Here is a 10933-nt window from a genome sequence, read left to right on the forward strand (position 1 = left end):
AAATTGGCAATGTCACAATAACAATAGGACCAAAAATGGTAATGACTTCATAATGAAAGTGACTTAGATGGGAATAGAAACCTATACCTTAACTAATGAGCAATTTACATACCAATGAAATGCAAATATTTTCAAATGTACCATTGATATAAGGTACATTTTTAATATAATAAAGATAATTTTGTTAATACATTAAATGTTATTTTTTGAAATTACAGAGTACTGAAAGTATATTATTTAGTATATTATTAAATAATATATCTTTAATATCTTAAAAATGAACATTAGTATAATTTGCCAAATTAGTTTATGAGCACTCGATGGAAATAGTAAGCAAATTTAGAAGAAAAGAAACTGTAGAGTAAATAAATTCCCTAACTGGACACTACATTATATGTATATATTTATTTATATTTATACACATTAGTACTACCCAGTGAGTATGTTAGAATAAATCAGCAAATCTACAAAACTTGATAAAAAGGACCAACTACTACGAGGCTGTTTCTATAATCAGCTCTGCAGCTAATCCCATTGTACCTACCCCACCGGTGCCCAGCAAGGCAAAGGCAAGCTCTTCCTCATTCCATTGTCTCAGCCCTTTACTTAGCCTCTTCAGCAACTCTACATTCACTTCACACACCCACGATGGGGTGCACCCCACCATCAGGCTCAAGAATCCCGACACATAAGCGCGCCATGTACCCGGATCACAACCCAGTGATATTTCTCCGTCCAGAGCACTTGCTAGGAATTCCATGTGGCGGCAGAGGATTTTCGGTCTGCGCTTTGATGCTGAAGTCGATGAGTCGATGCCCCAAGCGAAAACAACACAGAGTATGGTGAAGTATGCGAGCGCATAGCCCTGTAGCATTGGAACAATCCCAGCTGAGTCTCCTCCTCCTTGTTCAGATGTGTGGACTGACAGAAACCAAGAGGGTAATATCTCTTTAATTAGTGATTGCACTAGACCAAATCCCCCTGATAACCACATTAGGGAAGCCCCGAGTGAGGCTGCTACTTTCACTTTAGTAATTCCAGTGACTAGAGAAACGTTTCCATATTTCATCCCGTTCTTGGCCTTCTTCAGCTTCTCCAACCTCTCTCTCGGGAGACCGCTGAAAGCTATGTCCCTCACAGATTGCAACAACACAGAAACAATCTCTTCTCTCAAGAACATGATGTCTCTAAGCGATCTGTACACTCGTAGATATAGGATACCTGGGGCAACGGGAGAGATTCCACCTTGAAAATGCGATCCAAAGCCGTGGCCAAGAAGGGCCCCAATGCCCCCGTTGCTGCTTGTTATAGAGGAAGAGGAAGCATTTGTTCCAATGGTGGCGGAGAAGCAGCTTTTGAGAAGCTGCACAACGGCGTCATTGTTGTGAAGGAACACCGTGCGTGATGCAGAGAAAACAAGGAAGTCGCTCCAACGTTTGGCCTTTTGGGTCCATAAAGACGCCACAATTGGCATGCATGGCCATGGGCACCCAGCTGCAAGTGACTCCAAAGCAGGGCCTGCCAGATTGAGAAAGCGTTGCGAGGCTTTGTCAAGTTTATAGGTTATAGTTAGACTGAGAAAGGCAGCCAATGGCAGTGGGAGTGTAGCTGGAGAGCTTCCCCCTATACAAAAGATAAAATATGCAAATCAGATACGTGCAGAAATTAAAGGGTCAGGACTTAGAGGGACAAATGTTAACACAAAATAAAAAATAAAACGCTACGATCTCGTTGGTAGAGATAATAACCTGCAACAAGGCTTGGTACATCCACACCAGTCGCAGCTAAAATTTTCTTGATCTGTTCCTCCACATTGGATAGATTTGCAGCAGGGCTTGGCCAATCTGTCCCATTCATAAAAGCTGGTTTCCAAATGGCACGTGTAACTTCAGCTGAGAAGTAACTCACTATGGTTGCCAAGGATGCAGGAAGAAAATCGGCCAAATCTTTAAGCCCTGAAAGTATAAGAAAGCAAAGAACTTGATATTGAAAAAAGAGGCCTCAACAGTATATGTCTAGGTGGAACTAAAATTATTCACAGCAAAAATGTGCGTGTTAGAGAGCTTAACCACTTAAGTGAACAAAAAACAAAACAGAGAGAACAGTTATTAAATGAGCTTCTAAATTTCAAGTTATCAAGCAAGAAATCGTCTGACTAACCTGTGCACAGTTCACGAGGAGAGAGTTTACCATGGGCACATGCTGTTAAAGCAGCATCGGCCACAAAGGGCACAGCTTCAAGTATATCCCATGCGGGTAATTTAGGCCTTGGGTAAGTATCCTCACTTGGCCCAGAGGAACTACTACTTCCAGATGTCACACTGGTCAACGATTGGCTTCCCCTATTAATTTTCCGGAACATCATGTTAAGTAGCACATCAACAGTTTGGTGGACAGGGGTCCCATTTACTAGACCAGAGAGAGTCGAAGCTATACATGCCAGATGTTGTCTGTACCATACTTTCAGTTTAGGAAATGAATCCACAAATATCGGATTCGGAGAGGATGAATTTACAACGGCTGCAAGTCTCCTTCTATGTGGATCCTTTAGAATATTTCCCGAAGACACTAAATGGGAATTACGTACTAGTAACAGGTATTCAGGAGTTAACTGGCACCCCACAGGTGGCACATCTCCTACTCCATACTCAATAGGTGGATGATTAAATCTCCACAGCTTTAGAAGTAGAGCAAACGCATTTGAAAACACGGCATGAGCTGAGATTTCCTCTCCACCTGGCAGTTTCCATGAAACGTCAGGAACACAGGATCCAAATACTTCACAGATTGTCATTAGAGAACCAGCGAGTTGTGGAACCTGAAACAAGAATAGGAGTAATTTATAATTTTCAATCACATAAAGCACTATCAACAGAATCATATACTGATATTTGCAGTGGTTCTTTACAATAAACTGAGTGATTTGCTCAATTAGAATTTTCACTGTGAAAATAATAGCATCCCCACCCACTCACCTCCCCCCCCCTCCCCAATACTATCCCGCATCAGCTCCACAAGAGATTGTGGAGTGGTACATAAGATGGGGCCAAACTTCCACTCATGAGCTAGCTTTTGTGGTGGAGTTAGGGTCTTGGCTTGAGTACCGTATCATTTGGTGCTCTTGTTGAGAGACCGGAGTGTGGTGGGAAAGGTCTACCTGGAAGAGGCTACTCGGTGTTTGATAAGGACATAAGGTTCAAAGGGAACCGAGAAGAGTCCGGAGTTATAAAACTATCTAGAGTGAAGCCGGCCATCCACTCATCCGGTGCCGACCTAGCGGAGGGGGCGACCTAGAAAAGGGCTATCTGGTGCTTGATAAGGTTCGGAGTGAAGCCATCCAAAGGGGAAAAGGGCTACCTGGTGTCAAGAAGAGTCCTAGAAAAGGGCTATCTGGTACTTGATAAGGTTCGGAGTGGAGCCATCCAAAGGGGAAAGGGGCTACTTGGTGCCAAGAAGAGTCCGGAAGGGGTGGGCATATCTGGACACAGTCAATAGGTGCTATTCCAACTAGCAGGACCCCCCACCCCCAAAAAAAAATGTTATCTTCTCATCATAGCTTAGTGAGAACTTCACATACCATGCCATGAAGAGAGAATATCTGGACACAGTCAACAGGTGCTATTCCAACTAGCAGGACATTCAGCATTGGTGCATAGCAAATCAAGTGGCTGTCTTTTCCACAATAGCCTGCAGGAACTGGTGGGGACAACAATCTAGTTATAAAGTAGACAGTGTGTTCCTGCACAGTTGTTTGGAAGAATGTATTAGAGGACTGATTCTTTGAAGCAAAAAAGGAAATGACTAATGAGACTACCCAAAGCTTTAAATTCATTTTCAACTCTATGACTTCATCATATGCACATTAAGGTCTGTAAATTACCATGTGTTTTCTATTTTACAGCTTTTTTCCTTAATTGTAATGACTCTCTTTTGCTCATTACCTGAATGTTCCAACCACGAATTAACGAGGCACCGCAAAGAATTGTCGCAGCAGCTATTTTCTCATCATCTGAACCTTTAACCGCCATTTCAAAGATTTTCTCAAGTTCCGCTAAGCTTCCAACAAATCCATGAGCTTAAATAAGTCACTTTACCCTTGGGTATTAATAAAAGAAAAAGGGGCTCATCTAATAGACCTCACTCTAGGAATGAAAAAGTGTAAGACCATGCTAAATGCCTAAATCTAGCAAAACAGAATAAATAGAATAGTCTGTTATTGCACATTTAGGGATAACCTAATGGAAGAGAAGTAGAGAATAGATAGAGTTTCCTGCATATTCTAGAATATTCCAATTTGTCTAGTTGATAGTATCTTAATTTCTCGGCTAACACAAGAATTCATTCAGTGTCTTTGCTAACTAACATAAAGGTGAACTTAATTTCTGAACCTAAAACAATTCAAATTTTTATGAACTACAGAGAAGCAAAAATTGTTGTTAAAAGCTAGCTTCATTTGTACCTTGAAGCAGGGCTTGAAACTAAAGCATTAACCATTACTGGAGTAAGCATGGAACCCTTCAGGAATGATGACCAACCAGGCACTTGAGTAGGCAAACTGTGTGGTAACTGGTTAATTCGTCCATTTACATAGCCAGGCCAGAAATAAACAGATGTATCCAGTAGCTTCCTGGCAATGCAGGCTTCAATTATCAAATGGTATAGGTTTCCAGCTGCAAGAAAAGGGACATAAAATCAGTTGGAATAGAGAGATAAACATAACAACGTAGAAAGCCAGTAAAACCAATTTCCAATCTTCACATTTCAAAAGTACATACTGCACCACAGCTCAGTTGCTTCAAACATTCTTGAAGTTAATATATCCAGAAAGATTGTAGCATAAGTAATGGATCATGTACTTTGGGGGGAGGGTGGAGGAAAGGAAATGTCATATAAAGAATTAGACCTGTTATTATAGATCCAGTTTTGTACATTCTAAAATTTACTGCAACTGTGCAACAAAGCAATTTTATATTACTTGTTTATTGGTTCCATATCCGAAATCTGCACCCTTTTTAAGCACTCTACTAAATACTAAACTCTAGAAGTGCCAAAGGAGTTCCTTTGAACACCTAACATTCCATTTCAGAAGTTTATAAACCACCTAAACTATCACTTTCATGGCCATCTGACCAATCACACACGCAAGATAGATTATACTCCGTATATATCAGTCAATGTCTTAGGATAGTTGAATAGAAATAGTACTCACAACAATTTGCGGGCATATCTTTCAGGTTGATGCATTCAAAATATGCACTGCCAATATTGATGCCTGACACAAGCATCATTGCTTTTGCAGCTGCCTGGTTGGCCGCAGAAATAACTGACTCAGGTGGAATTAGCAAGCTCTGGTAACCCGCAAGAGACTGTAGACTAGAGATTAAATCTTTACGACGTTGTCCATAAGCCTGTTTTTCAAAGCGTCCATCCATACTGTGCTCAATCCCATTAGGGTCTGCACTTTCCTCTTCCTCAATGAGATCAGCTATCACAAGTGTTGTGATAGAGAACAACATGCACAAGCGAGTATCCAGACGGGGCACGGGTCCCTCAATAGGATCCCTCTCCTAAATTCAAATTACAACAAAATTATTACCAAATAAATTATTTTCTGTATTAAGCAAACCACTCTCAATCAAATTTTTAGTGCTTTCTTGTGGACACGAAGTGGGTCATAGTGCTTGCAATATTTCAAGGTAACTAGCATGACATTCCCAAACAGAAATTTATTTCCCTAAATCTTATCAGTAAATTTGCTAGCTAATGATGTCAGATCAAACAAGGAAACAACGAAACAGTCAAGACTCATTTTAGCCATCTGGGAGTCAGATTCAACATCTACCCTGTCTTTCACTAGTGCAATAATGTCCAATATTTGAGACAGTTTTCACAAAAATTTCATTATCCAGCCAACACCATCTTTTAAGAAATACAATAGTTCCAGCAAACCAAAAGAGATTAGATTTTTTTTAGTGAAAAAACCTATGTTTCAGAGTCTCTGACTTCCAGTTCCAGCACTTAGAAGAAGCATCATTCCGATATACACAAACATACTCACCATTCAAGCTTTTCCAATTTATTTCCTGTTAGTTGCATCTATGTAGTAGTTTATGGTTTATGCTAGTTACCATGTTAATACTCTTCTTTATCAAGAGCCTTAATAATGCTGGATAGAAGAAATCTAAATCTGAATAATTTTCTTCCTTAAATCAAATGGAAGAGCCAATTCCATCTCTGTTTTTTTCCTAAGATCTGTCAACCCCACTTTTCAACAGGCATTATCAGTTAGCCAGGAAACAGTTACCTTACAATAAACAAATCTCTAAACAGTTCAGAAGAGCTTACACCTTTTTTTTCATTTCATAATAAAAAAACTTAATTTTCTTGGCAATAAATTCTGCTAGTCAAGCTATGAATGATCATAAGACTGAATAAATTTGCTGCTGAAGGGAATAACAAATCAGATTAAGAAAAGGCAAATTTCTTACCCTTTGGACAAATCGCAGCACTGCCATCCAAAGTCCTAAGAAAGTCTCATGCCAACTGGTACAATTTATTGCCTGTAGGGACTTCACTAAACCTAGAGAGAAGATTCACGGGTTTTATTCTGTTAGGCATCATAGAATATCACAATTACCTATATAATGAAAAAAGAACTTACCAGTTATAATCTCAATGGCACTTGTGGCACTAACTTGTGAACCATCAATTGCATCTTCTAATACCAGATCAAGAGGTAGCCAAAAAGAAGAACAACTAGTCCCAAGGAAAAGACCAGCACAGGTTGCCAAAGGTTTTGAAGCCATTAATGCTTGAGAGTCTCTCAGAGAATTTACTCTGCAGTCCCTAGACAGTAAATTGTGAACACCTGATGTTAACTGACGGAGACCATCTGGAGTTAGAACTTCTGAATTTTGCAATGCTGAAGAATTTGCAATAAGCAGTTCTATGCGTTGGATAAAATCTCCCCAATGTGCAGGCCTGAAAATGAAAAAAGCTATTAGTCAACTGCTGATAACTGAAAGTGATGGAGTCTCAAAAGAGACTTAGGAAATAAGAAAACAAGGGGTAACATCTAAAAGGGATAATAAGAAGAATTAAGGACCCAAGGAAAATCTATTAACTATAAGGGTTGGAACCAGGGAGCACTTAGGCCTTAGCCATGCTTTGTAAAATATTATTTCCTCTAAACATAGTCATATAGTGATAAATAAAAATTAATCTATTGTGTACTCCACTGAAAATTGCATTGCTAGTTTTCAAAAAAAAAAAATAAAAAAATTGCATTGCTATTAAAATGAGCTACGGTTTCCATTAATGAAAGAAAAAATGGGTTCATCTGTTTATTTATTTATTTATTTTGATAGGAATTTTGTGTTTATTCAACGTAGAAATAAATATGTTTCCTACTTATTTTGAACTTTCCCTCAAATGACAAAATGCACTGAAATAGTAGCATGTTAAAATGCAGTTATGAAGGAATAAAGTTCTGACATGTTTTGGCGAGCCAAGTAAAGAATCCTGGAAGTTACTTTGTTTCGTAGAAATTGCCCAATCAACTCAACACACATGACCGTATTCATACTTTTCAGTCTCTCTTTATGCTCAAACTTCTCTGCATCATAACTATTAAATCCATCCAAATCCATATCTTCAGGTTTATTTAGCCATCTAGATTTCTTCTCTGGAGTAAGTTGAAGCAACCCTTCATCATCTAACGATGCATCAAGTAATTGAAAAACAGTTGAAAAAATAATGTCAATCACAAGAGTGCCATGCTCCTCGGCCCGTCTGCCAAATATCTGAGAGAAATGGAGAACAGAGTCCAAGTAATCCATGACCCTACATTTTAAGGGCAATTATTGTTATGAAGTAAAGGAAGGAGGATGAACTTTACGCCTTTGAAAGGAAACACTAAAATGGAAAATTATAAATTCAATGATTACTAGAGATAAATGAACTCACTTTTCATTGATTGGCATGCTTACGTGCATTTTAAGTGTGAATATGTGTCTTTTCAGGAGTTCCAAATAAAGCCTGAAGGCTGCAGGTCGCGAATGACGATTTGGGATAACCCTGCATGAAAATGAACAGCAGAGTAAGACAACACTAATAACGGACCAAAATTGACAAAGCAAAAACAGCCTTCAACAAAAACAATTTCAAATTGTCTTAGATTCTAAGACAAAATTGCATCAACTTTTCTTGATAAATCAAAGAAGCATAAAGAGTAAAGTACTTTCCTAAAGAACAACTTTGATAGTAAGTATTGACCACAGCTATGATGAGTGTTACAATACATGAAAAGCAGAATGAGTGCATTAATAAACGCATAACATAGATGGCAAATGATTCTGTCAAAATCACCCCTGTATATCATTTACATCCATATCTTCTCCAGTGATATTGGGAATTTTCACAATGTTTTAAATGAAATTGTACTCCAGCATACATGTATAGAGGTGAAGGAGTAAAGGTTAAAAAAATTAAAAATAAAATGCATCCAAGTTAGTTTCTTGCACTCGCTGACTTGGTGAGCTGAAGAGCAGGTGCAACAGCTTTTCGAAAACTGGTGCGCCATTTGTTATACCATGGACTAGGGTTCATCTTGCATTGTAAACACTGATCCAAAAATTATGTGTCTGCAATTAACATATTTTGTACTTGCAATTAACACTTTTATGTGTGTGTAGTTATCATTTTTTTTTGTGTCTGTAGTTAACATGTTATGTGCGTCTAATTTATTTAGAGGCACATAAACAGTTAACTACAATTACAGAATATGACAACTACAGGCACATAATCTGAAGGTTATTCAGGATCACAATGCAAGGTAGATCTTGGTCCATGGTATAATTTGCCATGTTGCACCACTCTTGCCCTGCCACACCAGAGAGTAGAGAGGCAAGAGGAAGTGCATCCAATGTAACTCCAAAATTTATCAATCATAATTTATCACCAAGAACAATAATAATAATAATAACAGCATTAGGCCAATGACTGTGACAGCCTCTTTTTCATCAAAGTAAAAAAAAACAAGCATGATTGAATATATTGGACCACCATTTGTTGGAAAAAACAAACAAGTGCTACATGACAAGAATGATTCAATAAGCACAAATACCCCAGTTTAAGTGTTCATTTGCAGATATCACAAATAATGCCTTCTCTCTATGAACAAAACAAATAAAATAAAATAAAATAAGCCTAAACCAAAACTTCCTCCGCCCTTCCAAAATAAATATATAAAGCAAAATAAAAGATCAATCCCATTAAACTCTCATCTACCATTTGATGCATCCATCACAGTCAGCAAATAATATAAAATGCAAATATTTGTTTGTGAAATCCGACGGAAATGAAAATGGAGAAGAATGAAAGGCAGGATCTCAAAGAAAAATCAAACATATTGATGAATCAAAGACAAGAAGCTAAGAAAAGCTTGGACCTATTGGATAGCAGTGGAAAGACAATGAGAGAAGGCACAATCTTGAGAGCCAAGGCCTTCTCCAACAATTTCCAAGCAGAGGGCACATTATTCTCCCAGCAAATGTGAGACACCAAGAGATGGGCCAGCTCAATAGAAGGCAGAGGCGCTCCAGCTGAGCTCAAATGTGAGGAAACTTGAATTGCCCACACCAAAGGGTCACACCCCTTCTCTTGGGCCACCTTCGTTAGCTCCAAAACATCATCCCAGATGCTGCTGTACTGTACAGACACCTCCATCACATCACTCTCTCATATCCCTTTTCTTTCCTACTCAGAGTCAGAGACCTCTGTTACTGTATGGGAAATTGGGGATTGGGGATTGGGTAGTCTGGTAGAGTTTTTTACCAGAAGAATAATGAATCCTTTGGAGTTTTGAGAGTGGAGACTATTTGGTGGTGCAATACAAGAAAAGCATTCTTTCCAATAAAAAAAATAATGCCATTTTATTTTTTAAATTTTGCTGAATATATAAATATTGCAGGAATTGGTGTGGTGTGGTTGGCATTGAAAATGAAAGTCAAACTGAACGAGGGGCTGTTCAGTTTTTTTTTTTTTTAAATAAATAAATAATTTGTCTCTAATGAGGGGCATAAGTGGGATTAGAATATTCGGTTTGGAGCACTGTTGCAAAAATCCCCGCCTAGACCGCCTAGGCGCTAGGCGCTCCTAGACCAAGGCGAATTGCTCCCTAGGTGGCCGGTAGCCTAGGAGGCCGCCTAGCGCCTCGGCCGAGTTAGCGGCCAACTAGGCCGAATTTGGCAGAGTTAACTCGCCCAACTCGGTAGAGTTAGCTGAGTTAATTCGAGCGAGTCGACCTTGTTAATTTTATTATTATATTTATATATATTTAAATTTATTTATTTATATAAGTAAGAGAGATATATATAATATATATAATATAATATATGACAAACACCCACACACATGAATTAATTTTTTTATTTTTATAGGTCGCCGCCTAGAACCGCCTAAATACCGCCTAGACCGCTTAGTCGCTAGTCTACCGCCCGACTAGCGCCTAGCGCCTACTGCAACCATGGTTCGGAGGCAACTCCAATCAAGCTGATTAGACGATTAGTTATTAACCATAAAATTTTAAATTTGAATTTTCGTGAACTAGTTTATTTGACTTCTTAGTTTGAATTGATCAATTATAGACAACTTAACCTTCTTGTGGTATTTTGTTGATTAAGGTTACAAAGCGGTCTTCACTCAATGTGCACATTTGGATAACGAATGCATGTTTCTTCGTAAATCAAAAAATATTAGGTTTGGTTTCATAATTTTGTTTAAATATGTGAAAACTTTTGATTGGTTTAAGGATATGAAATGATGCAAGTGATATCATCCAACTTTTATTCTAATCCAAGATGAAATCAGACTTTATCAGTTTATTTATTATACCCAGACCTATCACTACACTAATTAATTATAAGGATGTGAT

The 10933-nt window shown here is 38.4% G+C and overlaps 1 protein-coding gene across 1 annotated transcript; it reads right to left on the minus strand.

The window, feature by feature from the left end:
* Window positions 1–321: 321 nt before the first annotated feature.
* On the minus strand, window positions 322–9908 carry LOC116016244 (mediator of RNA polymerase II transcription subunit 33A). The gene is made up of 12 exons (XM_031256402.1): window positions 9449–9908; window positions 7966–8076; window positions 7495–7842; window positions 6662–6981; window positions 6489–6580; window positions 5210–5567; window positions 4460–4670; window positions 3942–4056; window positions 3578–3739; window positions 2161–2818; window positions 1749–1955; window positions 322–1623 (listed from the first exon to the last, which is right to left on the minus strand). The coding sequence occupies exons 1-12, from the start codon at window positions 9724–9726 to the stop codon at window positions 494–496; spliced, it is 3990 nt and encodes a 1329-aa protein (XP_031112262.1). The 5' UTR covers window positions 9727–9908; the 3' UTR covers window positions 322–493.
* Window positions 9909–10933: the final 1025 nt, after the last annotated feature.

This window comes from Ipomoea triloba, chromosome 4 (assembly GCF_003576645.1).
Source record: "Ipomoea triloba cultivar NCNSP0323 chromosome 4, ASM357664v1".
Classification (NCBI taxonomy): Eukaryota; Viridiplantae; Streptophyta; class Magnoliopsida; order Solanales; family Convolvulaceae; genus Ipomoea; species Ipomoea triloba.

What these genes read in the sequence shown, in the direction of transcription:
- LOC116016244 (XM_031256402.1), bottom strand. Translation starts at nt 9,726, where the DNA reads ATGGAGGTGTCTGTACAGTACAGCAGCATCTGGGATGATGTTTTGGAG. An exon ending in TGCCATTGAGATTATAACTG is followed by an intron (nt 6,581 to 6,661) that starts GTAAGTTCTTTT and finishes TCTTCTCTCTAG; the next exon opens with GTTTAGTGAAGTCCCTACAG. An exon ending in TGTACCAAGCCTTGTTGCAG is followed by an intron (nt 1,624 to 1,748) that starts GTTATTATCTCT and finishes TCTTTTGTATAG; the next exon opens with GGGGAAGCTCTCCAGCTACA.